The sequence below is a fragment of the Nanorana parkeri genome, unplaced genomic scaffold, assembly GCF_000935625.1.
Source record: "Nanorana parkeri isolate BGI_ZX_2015 unplaced genomic scaffold, ASM93562v1 scaffold128, whole genome shotgun sequence".
In the NCBI taxonomy this organism is placed as follows: domain Eukaryota; kingdom Metazoa; phylum Chordata; class Amphibia; order Anura; family Dicroglossidae; genus Nanorana; species Nanorana parkeri.
The window spans coordinates 1,222,791-1,239,858 of NW_017306396.1; the positions used below are offsets into that span (position 1 = coordinate 1,222,791).

The window sequence follows — 17,068 nt, forward strand, 5'->3', positions numbered from 1 at the left end:
CAGGCTCCAGAACTACAACAGTAACTGGTGAATGCACATACATTTACATGAAGTCTTCAGTACCTTGGGTGCCCCAAATTAGGGGTGCTAAAAATATCTAGTTTAGGCATTTATGATAGTGATGAGTACTGGCATTCTATGATTGAAGGCAGATCAAGAAGGGGTTGGCTACTCCTCAGCATTATCAGGAAGTTTCATACCATTCTTGTTACAGCATTCTGGGACTTAGGGCACTACGGTGCTAAAGACTGCATGTAGGGATGTGCACAGACACCACTTGGTATCTGCATTGTATACTTTTACCATACCAACAGGTACAGGAGAGTCTTACAGTTAATTGCAAAATACTGAAATTTTACACATTGTTGTCTCAATTTTTACCTAGTCTATTCTCTAACTCCATGGGGAAAATAGGGAAAGCAGGATTTCAATGTAACATATCATATTAAAATAAAAATATAAAGTAACCCACCAAAATTAGCATTAATTAAATAATCCAGTTGATACCTCGATTAATGAAAAAATACAACATATACAGTACCAATACCCACGTTGAGAATAAAGCAAATTATCAGAAAAAAATTAATGTCCAGTAGTAAGAATATTGCAAGGCTCAGCACCAGATACAATTATTTTGCCTTATTGGAGCTAGAGCCATTGCAGTTTATAATAGATGAAACCATCTGTGTTGCAGTATAAAATATGGCCATAAAAAATTTCCTTTTTTAATGAGTCCATCCTGCAGTGCACAATTCAGAATGAAATCACATGCGGAGAGTCTGCTACTTTCCACCTCGATTTTTCTTTGGCTGCTCATTTGCTCCCAGAATGCACTGCTGCAACTGAGGCAGGTCTCGGTCTTCGATCTCCACCTACTGCAGTATTGGCTGTAGAAGAGGGAGTAACTCCAGTCAGGAAGCTATATGGGCTTGATGGAGACTTACCTGGAAAAAAAAATAGTAATAGTAAAAACAAAGTGAAATGTTGTGTTCAGGGGTAAACATCGTCACATAGACTTCTGGAGCCAGGCAGTAGAGTCAAGGAGCCAGCAGGCAATTTATAGAGCCAGGGAGCATATGCTTTTATTTACTAAGGCTCATGATATTTGTCCAGCCCTGGTGTAGATAATGTGTGAGAAAGAACTTTTATTAGCAAATATAACTCCCGAAGTGTGGAGGTCTACATTCAAGAATTTAAACAAAATGAAAAAGTGGAAGCAACGTTGGAATACTTTTATACATAAGCTGGACCTTCAATCTATTTTTCTTAATTCTTGTGATAAAAGATTAGTGAATCCAGGTTTTGGCATTTTGATAAACATTTTATGCTTTTGTTAGATCTTAGTTGGCTTAAATATTTCCTCCTTTAGCAAAAAAACAAAAAACAAAAAAAATAATACTCATACTAGGCTATACAAGTTCCTGTGCAAAAGAGCAGGGTTGCTTAAATGTTGACAACTGTACTGACTACCTGGAGAGTGTGCTGGGGAATTTATGTATTGTTCTGTGCATTGCCCTGCCCATGTGCACCCTTTCTGGTGCTAGTTATAAACTGATCTGAGCACTTGGCATATTTGCTTTGCTAAGGGTAGAAGTGTATGTGCTTTTATACTTGCTACTCAATAATAATAATAATAATAATAATAATATTTATTATTATTATTACTATTATGTTGCACTTTAATACAGTTTTTTTGTTACATTTAAAAAGGTATTAATGTTTCAAATTACATCTAAAGCATATAAAATAAACTTATATTTGTTAAAATATATGTAACTGAATGAATTGTTAATTTTAGAGACTACCTGGACTTCATCTTTAGTGTTGTTATATTATTTATGTAGCCTGTGTGTAACCTATACACCATTTTGACCTTTTAAAGGGGAACTATGAGGTGAGTGCTTTTCACTGACCTCATAGTTCTAGCCGACCTGTGACAATGAGACTGTCACAGGTCGGCTCAGTAGATCGGGACGTGAGCGAACACATACCGGCGTTCGCTCACCTCTCGATCCTGTCACGGCTTTCTGCCGTGACAGGGGAGGGGCTGGATTCCCCCCTCCCCGCTCCGATCTGCCAGCGCTGACTGGCGGAACGGACGGGGGAGGGGGCGGGTACAGCTGGCTCTGCCTTTAGATAGGCAGAGCCAGCTGTCAGTCACACAGCTGGGCGGATCCCGGCACAATTGTCGGGATCCGCTTCAGCTGCGGCGTCTCAGTATACCGTGAGCTACAGCTCGCTGTATACTGAGCCTAGGGTGACGGGAGGACGCTAGTTTGTGTCCTCCTGTTACCCTAAGGAGAACTATGGGGAAAAATAACCCCATAGTTCTCCTTTAACTTTTTAGTAGGCAACTTTGCCTTACAATGACATTGCTGACTGATACCATATATAAAAAAACTTACAAGTCTGTTTTGTTCAAAAAACAATAATTGTATGTTTGGACGAGGTAGCATTGAACTACCGACTAGAACCTTTTAAAGTTCATTGACTAGACTAATGTCTGTAATTAATGTTATAGAGAATTATAGTGGATAACGTTGACCTGTTTTGGTTTGGATGCCTGCTCCACTAAAAATCTAAATAATACAGCAACCATCTCAGCGATGGCTGGACAAACAAGTGTGTTTAATATTTTCCTATGAAGTGAACAGCATTGGAAACATTTCTGGTTTCCTGTTGGCTAAAGATTTGTTAGAATACATAAAGAATGCCAGAAGTTTCTGTGTTGTGTCACTAATCTTCCTTTTTGTTTAATGAGATTTCAGGGCCGTTTTAAAGCCATAACCTTTAGAAAAATATACAGAAATAAGGTTTTAGAAAGTCCTCATCTGTTTCACACAATACATAGAGGTCTATTCACAAAGCTGCCGAAGGATCCAGCCGTAGCTTCGGCTGTTCCTTTGGGTAGCTTCAGTTGCGGGAGCCCTTCGGTTTAGTCGAACCGAAGGGCAGCTGTATGGGCTATTCACAAAAGCCTGTACAGCACCCGAAGGCGGCCGAGTGGCTCAGCCGAGCGGCTCGTCCAAGCCAGGGCATATGCTTCGGCTCCACTGAGTCGAAGTGACACCCGAAGTGGGGCAAAAGGGCGGCCGAAGGCCGGCCATACCTCTCGTTGGCCAGCACCTGCTAGAAGAGTCTAGCAGGTGCCGGCCAATAGGAAACAGTTGGGCAGACCTAGCTCCACCCAATTGTTTTTTTTTTAAATCTTCATTTTTTTAATTCACTATTTACATTTTTTAAAATATTTTTAAAACTTTTTAAAACTATTTTCATTGATTTGCTATTCTGCTCGGTACCACAGAGGTACCGAGCAGAATAGCTGAGCCGAATGCAACTCGGCGGTATTCGGCTATTGACTCACTGCCTTTGACCCCTATGTGAATGTATCATACTACATATGGAGTAGCAAAGATGGATGTGTACTAAAAAGAATAAAATACAGAAAATATAACATATAGCAAATGACTTGTTTTAGAAATGGTTTATACTGTGTTGTTACCATGGCAGATTGTAGCTATGAATATAGCATAATGAGATCAGTGTTTGCTGTTTTCAAAGATTAAAGTTTATACAGTAATAATTACAGCACTATTACCCATCCTGTTGTGCCTGTAGTTGTCCCTAATCAGGAAGATGTCTCATGAAAGTTATGAGTGGTAATATACACTGCCTGGCCAAAAAAAGTCACCACCTGGATTTCGGGCAGTGTTATGATCTGGGGTTGCTTCAGTTGGTCAGGTCTAGGTTCAGCAACATTATGTCCCCAAAAAAACGAGGTCAGCTGCCTACCGGAATATACTGAATGACCAGGTTTTTCCATCACTGCATTTTTTCTTCTCTGATGGCACGGGCATATTCCAAGATGACAATGCCAGGATTCATCGGGCTCAAATTGTGAAAGAGTGGTTCAGGAAGCATGAACATGAATGGCCACCACAGAGTCCAGACCTTAACCCCATTGAGAATCCTTAGTGTTAGGGTTTTCCGGTTGGAGCGAGGGCAACTGTTTAGATTTTGAGCATGTTTTTGTATAGTTATTGAAGTCCATGTTCAAAGGGACAGGGGCATCTCTGAAAGTTTTAACCATATGATTCTCAAGGCTAGGAAGTCTGCTGCAAGGGCTATCATTAGATGTGGAAGGCATATTTTCTTTGTTGTCCATGGGCTTTCACCCCAGGAGTTTCTCTGTGGGATGCATCTTTTCTGTCCTACAGTTGGGTTTGGACCCATCAAGTACCACGAAGGGTCACATGTTTCTTTTTGCTATTTTTCCAGAGACCATTGGCTTCCCACTCTCTGATTAAGATTTTTGTGCAAGGGGTCTCCCACGTGGCCTGGTCAAATCCCCTTTACCTCCAAGGGGTATGAATATGGTCCTTCTGGTTCTTCAGAACCACCCGTCCCAATCTAACAGAAACATTCCTCTCTTTGCTCTAACTAACAAGTAGTTTTATGCTTTTATTACCTCATCTAGATGAATGTCTGAACTAGCAGCTTTATCCTGCAAGAAGGCCTTCCTTCCAAGTTTTACCAGCTGGGTATTTCAGACAAAATATTTAATTTTCTGCATAGGGGTGGTACTCTTACATGGCTGGTACTAACTTTTTCAGATTCAAGACCATTAAAAATATGAGAATACTGAATACTAGAAGTATATACAGTGGCCAACATGGCAACCAGGTGCAAAAAGTACAGTATAGAAAATTGTTTTAATGTTTGATGACAGTGTACCTTCTAATGCTTCTGGTTTGTAGAGAGAAAAAAAGAATACAAATGTAACATGTTGTAGTCATGTTAGCGAACAAAACATAAGAATAATATACTTACAGTCTTTGGGACTTGTGCCATCTGGAAGAGCACTTGCAGGGTTGAGACTGCTAGACATATTTGAACTGTCCTGGCTGCTACCAAGGTGCAATTTCCTCATGTGCCTCACTACTGCAGTAGCATTGAATGCTTGCTAGAAGATGACAAAATCAGTGGAACGATTGAGTCAACAAATAATACCAAGACCTATCCAAATGTCATCTCATATCAGCAATGTGTCCCGTACTAGCACATATTTAGCTTTTCCCTCCAAACTCTACCTAATGTTTTATAATGTACAGTATATGTGCCCTTTGTTTATTAAAGCTATTCAAACTTTCCTTATAGATGAATTAGCCTGTGATCCTGCCTGTCACTCATACTTCCTTGTTCTCATAGAGACACCACATGCTCCACTTCCACAACAGCTGGAGTGCCAAGGTTGCCTACCCCTGTACTAGTTGAATGCGTGAGGTATCAGTACTATGAGTTATTGGCGTAGAACAAGCATGCAATACGTAAACTCGAAATAAAGTCAACACTGCTGATACTTATTCTAGGTCTCTGACTCAGAACTATTAGGCCTCATTCACAGAGGCATGTTGTTTCATACATAAGGGCTGGTTGTTGATACTCCTGGAGCTTCAGGAAAAAGCGTGCGGGCAGCTTATGTAATTCTATGGAGACACAGGAGCTGTACATCCTTCCCACAGCACCGAGTTTTGATAGTGTACACAGATGACAGGTGTACAGACTCGGACGAGCACATGATGCATCCAGATTCATACAGTGTCTGTGTGTGGCTGTCAAAACTCTGGCCCTTCACACTGTATGGAGCAACACGCCCAGTGTGGATGAGGCCCAAAAGCTGGAGAATTAGCATGAAAGCCTGGCACCAGAAGATGCCAGGCTAGGTCAGCAATGGCACCCCATGTATTCTCTCAGCAGAGATTTCCTGTAATATTGTTTACAAGCTGTCACAATTTACTTTGCTCAGGCTGGTACAAATTTGGATAAGCCTACCCATCCATAAATGTTTTAACACAGTTAAACTGCATTATTTTAAATCCTTCAGTGGATAGGGCCTTTTATTGACTTTACATATGTGCATGTGACAGTATAAATATGACAGAAATTTTTTTTTCAGATGACTTACCCTCCATTTGCTTTTTGCAAAGTTTTTCCGGATCTGTGCACTGACAGATTCATGAATATTTTTACATAGCGCCGTATCACCAGCAATCCTGGAAAATATTAACACAAGTTAAAATGTTTTCCAGTCACAGTCAGATGAGATTCATCTCTTAAGTTACTGACATATAGAAATGACATTGCTGCTGCGGCTGATGAAATGCATACAAAGCAATGACACACTGAACCCGTACATCTGGCAGTAATTATAGGGATGAGCTGGCAACCCGGACCACAATGTACAATGCAGATGAACTGTAGGAGACTGTTTAAATGTCACTTTCTTTATGTTTTGGATAATTGGGAAGGGTTGGAATCGCTGTCAGGATTATTGTTGTCTGTGACAGTGTAGCAACTGGGATACAAAGTGTGTAGAGTTCTCTAAATAGGGAAACAGCAATATAAAAAGCTGATGGAGGTTTCACTATCTAATAAGACTCTAATAAGCCAAGGTACATACACAAGGATTTTTATTAGTTACAATAGAACTGAAGCTATTTTTTTAAGTTTTGGATAGAGTAAAGGAGGGTTATAACTTCTGTCAGCTTTTTTGCCCTCTGTGTCCCATTGGGGAGATTACCCTTCACTTCCTGTCTGAGAGCCATAACAGGAAACAAGAAAAAATCTCTCCCAAGTGAGGGGAATCCCTGGGGGTCAGCATGGTCACCAGAGCTAGTGTTTCTATTACTTTTCCTAATACTAATACTATTCCTGTTCTGTGATAGTTTAGTGGTTAGGTTGAGGCAAAATAGGCTTCCCTGAAGAGATGAGTCTTCAGGGATCGCTTAAAGGCAGTCAGAGTAGGAGATAGATAGACGTTGGAAGTTGGGGTAGGGAGTTCCAAAGGATGGTAGAGACTCTAGAGAAGTCCTGGACTTGCTGCAAGAGCTGCACAGGTAGCCAGGAGTTACATGATTGTGTCATCTTTCAGCCAGCAACTCAGTTCAGTTGACCTTGTATGACGACTGAACAAAGATGGCTACATGCTACAAAGTTACAAGGCTGCAGTCTGAGTGAGACCAACGACATAATCTCTGCCTTGGCAAAGTCACCTCACTGGAGTTCAGGGACAGCTTTTTAATGATGAAAGGTAGAGCTTTTTTGAAACACATACAGTTGAGTTGCAGACTTGTGAATTTTCTGAAAGGTCCACTTTAAGGAATTACCCTTAAAAGAGACCCTGTCACCAACTTAAAAAAGTTGCAGGTAAAAGCACAGACAAAATCTAGTATTTGAAATGCTTACTTGCAGTGCCTTTCCTTTCTCTTAACAATTTTTTATTCACTTAAATATGTCTTTGCACCTGAAAGCTATTTTGGCTTCTTTCCTAGTACAAACCAACCCCCTCCCTCCTTGTATTTCATAGCCCTCTCCTCTTCTGGAATATCTAGTTACTGTCTGTGCTGGGCCAGCTAATCTGCCCCTTCCTCTTTTATGGAGGAACAAAGGGGAAAACTATGGAGTGTCACTTGAGCTTAGGAGCTTTGAGTCTGCTGTGGCTGCTGAAATCACATCCAAGATGGCGGCATCCAGCAGCAGTCTAAGGGGTTTTAGATGTCTGTGCAAAGTGGGCTTTTACGGGCCGACAAGAAAATGCAGGATGTCAGCAGCGCACCATAATAATGTGTCCAGATAAATATTCTTATTGACATATATATATTGTGTCACAAGAATGGTGATGTTTTGGGGGCACACAGGGTCGCTTCATCAGGCTTAATATGGTGTCATATTGAGCCTGATGAAGTGATCCTGTGTGACTCCAAACAACGTCATCATTGTGACATAATGTATATACGTCAACAAAGATGTTTTTCTGGACACATTACTTTGGTATGCTGGTGACATACTGCATTTTCTTGGATTCAATTGGCACCATCCGCATCCACTTCAGTAGGCATAGCCAAGGGGTATACTGGTCAGGAGTGCGCTGGGATAGTCACTGGACTTTTACAGGTAAACAACGTGCATAAAATACAGTATGTTAAATGCACATACAATCTTATCGGAAAACAAACCATTAACTAAATTATGTTCCATTTATCCAGTCTATTATGAAAGCGGTGCCGTGACATGATACTCACATGAAATACTGCTTTTATGCTATTATGGTTTTACAATTATGGTTTTCTGATTTACAAAACTGAGAGTGAGAGATGCACAGACCGCATTTGTTCTTTCAGCAGACATGGCTGCATTAATGAAGTGTATGTCACACAAGCTACATTACATTCTTTAGCACATGTCAGAACAGTGGCTTAGTGGTTAGCACTTCTGCCTTTCAGGATGGGAGGGCCCCTAGATTAAATCCTGGTTAGGACACTATCTGTATGGAGTTTGCATGTTCTCCCTGTGCTTGTGTGGGTGTTCTCTGGTTTCCTCCCACACTCCAAAGACATGCTGGTAGGTTAATTTGCTCCTGTTTAAATCAAACCTAGCATACATGTGAGATAAGTTATCTTAGATTGTGAGCTCCTTGAGCGCAGGGACTAATGTGTAGAATGTAAAGCACTGTGTAAATTGTTGGTGCTCTATAAATACCTATTATAATATCAGAAAACATGAATGATCCTGAGGTGGAGCAATTCTTGTCTACTTCTGCATGACTGGAACTCCTGTGCCTTTAAAAGCTGTACTTATGATTATACAAACTAATACGGTATAAGAACTGGTCCAGCTGACATTTGTTAGATCAGTAGATTAAAATAGTCTCCAGAACTGGTATACTACTTCTAGACATCAATGCAGTTTGAATATAAATTCACTGGTCCCCGGTGATTAACGCATTTAGTTTATTGTCTGATTTTATTGGATCTAAGCAAAATGAAAGACTTGCTGTGTATGCTGGCCAAAGTCAGATCAGTTCTATAGAGGCACCTGGGAATGATTACAGTAGCCGTAATAATCTTTACAATTCTTTGAAGTTATTTTCTGCATCTTGGATTGTTGTCTCAGAATAGTGTCTTCACCCCCATGTGTGACTCTGCTGCATTATATTTCTCCCAGATGTTCTCAGGTTATTCTAAGTAACATTAGGTAAGACCAAAAAGGTGAATTGGACCAGCCGTTCTCTAATATATTTCAGCCTCTAATCCCTCTCACATGGGGCCTATTAGAAGCAATCTGGTGAGTGCATTTCATGCACAGTTTTTTTTCATTCAAAGCTATTTTTTTCACAGATTTGAATAAAACTGAATAATATAATATTCCATTTGCAAGAGGTAGGAAAATTGGCAAAACACCATTAAAATACTGAAATATTCTTATATGATCCCATCAGTATTAAATATGTACATTGTAAAAAGCTGATACTGCTTATGCCTTGTTGTCAGTACACTAACAGGCCATGTATTAAGAATTTACCCTTATGTGTACTGAGTTACTTCCATATGGGATAGCAAAAATAAGCCCATTCATTAAGGAGAAGAAGAAGAGATGGTAAAAAGAACAATTGATATGTTTAAATTTGAGTGAATTTAATCTTTTTGATACAGTTAATAAAAGGAAAATATATATAAATTGATAAATACTGTGCAACTGCATTGAGGGAACTTTGAAAGATTAATTTCAAAAAAGGACAAGGAAAATATATAGGTGGCTGTGTGAAAGGTTTCTATAACAAACAACCGGGGTGGAAGATGGTCATGATATTTATCAGTAGGAGGTGGTTGCAAGTGCCCAGGGGGTAAAAGGAAGTCTGTAGGGAAAACTGTAATGACTGTCCTGAACACAAACCCATGGGGTATGCTGTGGTAGGCTTACCACACGTGTTACAATTCTGATTATACAATCTCGTTTAGGTCTAAAAACAACTATGTAGTGCTAGTATCTGCCCGACTAGACATAAAATGATACATAGATTCAGTAAATCTAAAATGAATTGTACATAGATTGTATGGTATGTGTATTGTGGCCCTTAAGGCTTGTTCACACCAGCAGCCACACAACCACATGGCTGATGGTACCCGGACAGTGCGGAGTTGCTTAAACAAGCCGCATTGCACTTTTTTATGTTTGTTAGAAGTTTACTGAAATATCACAAGTGACATTTCATTCAGTACTATGGGCTTATCATGGTGCAATGCGGTTGTACCACATCTCCCTGTGGTGCGCTTAAAAAAAGTACTGCACGCCATACTTTTTTTAAGCGGCACACCATCAGAATGTGGTGATGTGAACTAAGCAAATTGTCTTGCCTTGTTTGGGCTGAGCTGGAAAAAAAGGCCGGCACAGACAGAACGCATATGGTGTGAATGGGCTCCTAAAGTAGTGAACATCTGTATGGGGTAGTCATCCATGGGGAGAGGCTAGACTATAGGAGCAGCAGGGTCAGTACTGATTTCCTGGTCTTATAGTTTTGGTTATGCATAGAAATCTAATCTAGTATCTAGAATACAGTTTATGCTGTATTCTATGCATTAATGTTATGGTACTAATTCTAAAGCAGATTTCTGTGGATCAGCATCCAGCCTTAGCAGCCTTACCAACCTTTGGTTTAATTGGTCAGTCTGTGCAGACTGATATTTCAGATTTAGGAATCTACCTATGGCCTGACCACCTCACTGGCGTATTGTAACATTTAAAAGCTCTATACTAGAGGTACTAGCTCTAATACCAACACAGCAGTTTATAAGCCAGGGAAATAGGACTCCCTACTCATCCTTTATAATGTAAATGATGTTTATAAGTGGGTTCAAATGGTGATTATAAATCATCCACTGGTAATATCCACAGCAGGTACATGGAGATGGGAAGTCCAAAGCAGAGACTGCACAGTCACAATTCCCACAAAATATTAAAAGCAGAAGATGATTTAAGCCGCCTCAATGTACCAAACCTGAAATGTCAGTTTTGGCAGCCCATAACCTTTAATATGGGTAGGGCTGTGCAATAGTTACAAATTAACAATAGTTGCTGTATTCTAATGCTGTTCATGAAAGAATACAACAACATTTCATTCAACTGCATGTATAGACACATTTTTTTATTATTATTATTTTCTGTGAAGTGGGGAATGGTTAGGAAAAAAAACCATCTCCGTTTTTCTTTTGATGTCTGTGTTCCATTGTTCCCTCAACTTCCTGTGCCCAAGACGCACAGGAAATAAAAGGAGATCTCTACAAAGTCAGGGGAATTCACTTTTAAGGCAGTTGTCACTGGGACAAGTTTCCACATTGAAAGTTTCTCCTTCACTCACTATTTAGGTGAGAACTGTACATTTTTGGATTTGCCGTCTCTTTCATTCTTGGCAATAAAGGTTACCAGGAGAAAAAGAGAGGGCGAATCCCCCAATGGGGAAACAGCATTAGAGCCTGACTACTGTATCCAAAAGTTTAAAAAAAAGGCTTGGTTTTACACACACTTTAGGGGTCTACAGTATTTATAAACAATTTGCAGAGCCATTGGCCTTGATAATCTCTGTGAATATTTGTTCTGTGCAAATGGATGCACAAAATGAATTTTAGTACATTAACATGCTTATTTGTGTCTGCCAGGACCTGTGTTATTTAAAAACCCCCACTTATCTCCTATTATCCTCAGCCCCATCTAGTCGCCATAATGCGGTATTAAAGATGACATTCAAAATACACAAGTAGTTTGTTTTGTACATCCATTCACACAGAACAGACATTCACAGAGATTTGCAGGGCCAATGGTTATTGTATATAAATAGACTCCCTAATTTTATTGTTGTCTGATCTGCTGTTTACAATAGTAGACACTACCTTAGAGACATACATATATAATATTTTCCTAGTTTTCATGATTTGTGCCAAGTTTTAAACCTACAATCACTTAGGGGTTATTCGTACAAACCCTCTGCATTTAAAGGGAAACTGTAACTTTTTGGGATCAATATTGCTTTAGTTGGTTTTGATTTATTTTATATCAGTTTATATAGAAGAGTACGTAATATCAATATACAATATTTCATATTTACCGTCTGAAGACAATTGAAGATATTTTTTATAGCTTCCCTTTAAATTGCAATGAACTGTTTTGCTTTCATGTCTGCAGTAGTTGTTACCATAGTACAGTGCATTATTTTGTATTCAGGAAGGCAGTAATAGATATTAGATCGTCATGACCCTAATTATAACTGCACGATTGGTCAATGATTAACATGTCTAGGGCACCCTGCAGCCTCGGAAGACATCTCTGTCCAATGGCTCTTGGATGGGTGGATTGTTGGGAATAGTTTATCCTGGTTGAATGCTATTGTTCCCCTGATATAACATCCTGGCACGTATAAATGAGCATGATTATATGCTGTTATGGTAAAGTATAGATTTTTGTAATGGATCAGGATCAGAACGTTTGTAGCATGATAGATTGGATTCTAGACTTTTGGCTACACAGGATTGTTGCCTAGGATTCCCCTGATGACATTTTTCAGCATAATTTCAGCATTATGACTTTTGCTGATCTTTGAATAGCACACATATGGAGCTTACTGCCCGCTAGTGGAAACAGGGAGGCTCTAAAAGCACACAGAACTCCATCCAGGTATACAATTATTGCATAACTGCAGCATTCATTAAATACATCAACTTGGCAGAGGGGTCAGCAAGGCATTGATCACAATTTTACTAAACTCCCTGCTAGGTTGTGGCACTGGATCTCATTTTATGTTCCTATGTTCCTGGCATGATCATAATGCCTTTATGTAATTAGTGCAAGCTCTTAGACTACATAAAAATGCGTGTGATAAACTATAAATAAGATATGCATTTACCATGGGTGTCGCAGTGCTTGTTCACAGGTATATCTCTTGTTGGGATCTTTTTCCATCAAATGGCTGATAAAATCTTTAGCTGTTAAAAGACAGAATACATTTAAATATGTACAGTGCACTACTCATTTTTATGATATAAGTCAGCTGCTCCATTTATTTGTATTCACTGTAGGGAATATGTGATTTCTCCCGTGTGGGCTTGTGTGCAGAATATCAATCGCTTATTTACAAAATGATATCTTAAGGTAAACTAAAGACCATGATAAATATCACATCAAGTAGTTCCTGGGCTGCTGATCAGGTAATCACGAGCCTTGTTATTGTTCAAAAGTAACAAATGTGTGGAGTTATTCATTTAGGACATGATTGTTTTTGACTGTTTCATTACAAGCGTTGTGTGTATTCAGTCTTATTGCAACACTCTCATCTGTTCATACACTGCAGGACCAAATCTACAGTGAGCATAAAGCCAAAAACAAAGGCATCCGACTATTGAGGCTCACCTGCTTTGCATGTGCGGATACTCTTAAAATTGCCACATCTACCAGACGTGAAAGATACGTTCAGATACGTACACCTGACAAATGAATAAAACTACAACAGTGCAAGCACCCATTCCAAAGTGCATAGCCAGGGCAAGGTCCTGCACGGTCTTCAGGGTTGGATTACCCATTAACCAAAATAAGAACATGCTTAGGGAATCAAAGGAAGGGGTACCCCTAGCTATCATGCATTTAAAGGATAAGTGCACTTTAAAACAAAGGGCACTTATCCTTTTTCCCCTTTGCCCTAAACTAAGGGATCCCACCTTCCCCCTCCACAGATGTATACTTACCTAGATCCGACTGTCATGGACTCCGTTGTTTCCACGCCGCAATGCTTCTCTCTCCTGGCCATGCAGGGACATTACAACCCCATAGGCTTCTATCGGCTAAGAGACAAAGGTAGATGAGCCACATAGATTTTTCAGCCCTTATTGTGTCTTAATGTTATGACCTCTCTGCAGACTAAACTGCAGTTGAGCAATACAATCAGGCCTAGGACCTGCCACAGCCTGGAATTGGATCTATAAGGAGCAGTAGAACATCATCACTCTGCTCTTTACTCCTATAATAACATAAAGAATTAAACATTTTACATATAATTACTACAAAAGCCATCTTGTAATGTAATGTAAAAAAAAATGACCTTCCTATATCAATGCAGCCTGCTACGATTTTTTAGCAGTTCAGAAAAATCAAAAGAAACCAGGGAAAATAGGTTGGTTTTCTATACTGCTTGCATACATAATGTTGGCTGAAATCTAATTTCCTGCTCATGTTACTGTCTTTCCCACAAGTCTACCAAGAGCTTAAAGTCAAACCACAGGCATCTCCTGCGACAAACAGTACACTTTTGATTAAATATTTTATGGTGAAGGCAGTGCATGCCCGCTGGTTTACTGATCCTTAAGGGTTACGTCTGGATGAGCACTGGCGTAGTGGCTGTCTGCCAACATTAAGGTCCTTGAGCAGAGCTGAGAACAATGTAGGTGTATGCATGGGGACAGCACTTGTTCTCTACTTGCTAAAACCACACAGCAAGGCTGCCTGTACACTTCAATAAAAACTGTTCAAGCAGAGCTCCACAAAACTGAGCTTGATGTTGGCTAGCCTCAGGCACACCCCAGTTGTCCATCGATACAAACCTTAAGTCTAATAGTGCATTTGACAGCTTTTTGTCTACTGAATAAATCTAAAACCTTACAAATAATGTCTCTGCACAGCTTTACAGAGTTATGAAAAGCAGAAGCTGTCAAACATATTGTGGTAGGAGTGACATTTAAGCGAGACAATGGTGTATTACTTATTTTAATGTCTCAAACTTTTCCTAAGTTTTACTATTTTAATAAGCTGCATCGGATATAGAACACAACACAAGGAATATACTATGAATCTTAAAGGTATGTGAATCATTCATGAGCAGCAGTGAAAAAAAAGGTCAGTCTGGTTTTCTAGCATTGTGGTCTGACGTAAGTCTTTCACAGCCTCCTACCTGTATAGTCAGGGCCATCTTTAATATTGATTGGACCCTGGGCAAAGATTTTCTCGCCCTAACCCGCGCCTCCCCCCCCGCGCCTCTAACAGCAACGCCATGCCCCCATCACGCCCCTGCCTCCAGCAACACCCCCCTCCTGCAAAGCAGATAGGAGGAGACATCAGAGGGAGACGTGACCCCACGTGAGACATCACGCGGTCACACTACTCAGCGTACAGCAGGGGCGGAGCAACACTATTCAATGCCAATCGCACAGTCAACAGAATGGTGCTGCGTGTGTATCTTTAGCAGGCTCAAGGGGCAGCTGCTTTGGGCCCCACAGCACTCACTGGGCCCGGGGCAACTGCCCCTTTTGCCCTGCGTTAAAGACGGCCCTGTGTATAGTATTGTAGCATGATTTTACTAAGTCTATCAAGATCTAGATTTACATATTTAACTAAACTATGGCTGTAGTCTTTCTCTGCAGTATCCAGGCACAGATCAGTGCAGAGAGAAGTCCAATCTGAGTTGGACTTCTCCCCAACTGACTGCAACCAAAAAAGTGTCAAAGATGTAAGAAGGATGCAATAAAAACACTGATTGAGCACTTTTGCAGAAAAAGATGAGTTAGTTCACTTTTAGTTCACCACAGCCCTGCATGATACAGCTCACCCATAGGAATAAATAGGTAGCATGTTTGCACCTGAAGAAGGCGCGGCAGCAGGACATTTTTGTTGAAAAAGTGTGAGGTACAAGACCACATAATAAAGATCGCTGGAATGGGGAAGAAGGTATTTAAGTGAACTTGTCCTTTAAAGTAGTATTAAGCACTCTGGTTTTTTTTAACCTTTAATATATTATTTTCCACCAATAAAACACTCCTCAATAAAACATTTTCTCTAAATATGTAAGAAAGCTCCATATTGCTCAGCTGTCCTTCCCCCGAACTTCCATGTATTGAGCATGTGAGCATGTCACTTGATCACCCTCCTTGTGAATATATATCCCATCCTATATCCCATATATATTGCCATGTCCCAAAAGGGTGGCTCTCTAGGATCCTGCAAGGCAATGGAGCCACCCTGAAACTGGAAACAAAGGAGAGGGAATTTTAAGAAGCGGAATACAAAGCAATGACAGGCTTGACAAGGAAGGTGCACATTAAACATGATAAGTGCTGAAGTTCGCAGCACTATTTGTTTTTTTACATAAGAGGGTATAATAACACTTTAGGAAAGCAAGCATAGAGCTCCACAAGCTTTTTTAATCTCTTGCTCCTTAAATAGTTAACCATTTATTGAATATCATCTCCTTGCAGCACATTGATTTCAGTGGTGACTACCAACAATTGGTTAAATCTGCAAGTAGCAAGAGATTACAATCCCCAATCTTGCCTTATAATAGACAAGATTTCTATATTTTTTTCAGTAACACTCTGATTAAGCTGAATAAGCCACTGATTTCCAAATTAGTTGATCTGTGTTAGTAATTAGGTATGTTAGAGCTTCACATCTTGCAATTCCCAAAAATAAAGAAAAAATAAAGACAGCATCGAAGGGAACATACCTGAATCTGAAATGTCATCCCAATATGGAGAATCAAATTCATAATCTGCCTTTAGTATCTGTTCAAAGAGTTTGGAGTCATTTTCATCATAGAAAGGTGGATATCCACAGAGGCTGAAAAGGGTATAAATATAAATTTAATACAGTAAAGGTACAAAAACCTTAAAGTGTAAATAAAGCTAAAAACAATTTTCTTAGTTTTAAATATTTTTGAAAGTGGTAAAACCCCCTCTCCATTTTTTTTATTGCTGTTTGTATCCTTGATGGAGACATTCATCCTCCCTGTTTTGAGGGAGATGAGGAGAAATATTCCTATGGGGACCCCAGTTCCAGTGAGAAGCATCTATGAGCAGATTTACCTTCATTATCAAGAGATTGTCTTTGATTGTTATGTCTCCCGGACAGGGAGTGAAAACGGAAAATTGTATACATACCTTTCGGTAATTTTCTTTTCATGACACCAATACATGCCAGCATACGAATGGGTTTAGCTCTGCCCCTCACCCAATCACAGCACCAGTTATACTCTAAATTAAAGCATGCCTCCCAAGGCCACCATTCTCTTAACATCTTAACAAGCACTAAATGCGAAAGCCAAAGGAGGGTCCCTTATGCTGCCATGTATTGGCGTCGGGAAAGGAAAATTACCGAAAGGTAAGTATGCAATCTTCTGTTTTCCTGACACCAACGTGGCAGCATACGAATGGGACATAGCAAGCAAAAACAAGGAAGGGCAAAAGTTGAGATATTTATC

General features: G+C 39.9%; 1 protein-coding gene across 1 annotated transcript in view; it reads right to left on the reverse strand.

Moving 5' to 3' along the window:
* Positions 1-800: 800 nt before the first annotated feature.
* CAMK1D (calcium/calmodulin dependent protein kinase ID) overlaps positions 801-17,068 on the reverse strand; it is a 224,035-nt gene continuing 207,767 nt past the window's right edge. Inside the window, exons 7-11 of the mRNA XM_018553723.1 lie at positions 16,316-16,428; positions 12,734-12,812; positions 5,966-6,053; positions 4,831-4,963; positions 801-944 (exon numbers count right to left, since the gene is read on the reverse strand). Of these exons, the coding sequence (XP_018409225.1) occupies positions 814-944; positions 4,831-4,963; positions 5,966-6,053; positions 12,734-12,812; positions 16,316-16,428 (544 nt within the window). The 3' untranslated portion in view covers positions 801-813. The remainder of the gene's footprint in view (positions 945-4,830; positions 4,964-5,965; positions 6,054-12,733; positions 12,813-16,315; positions 16,429-17,068) is intronic.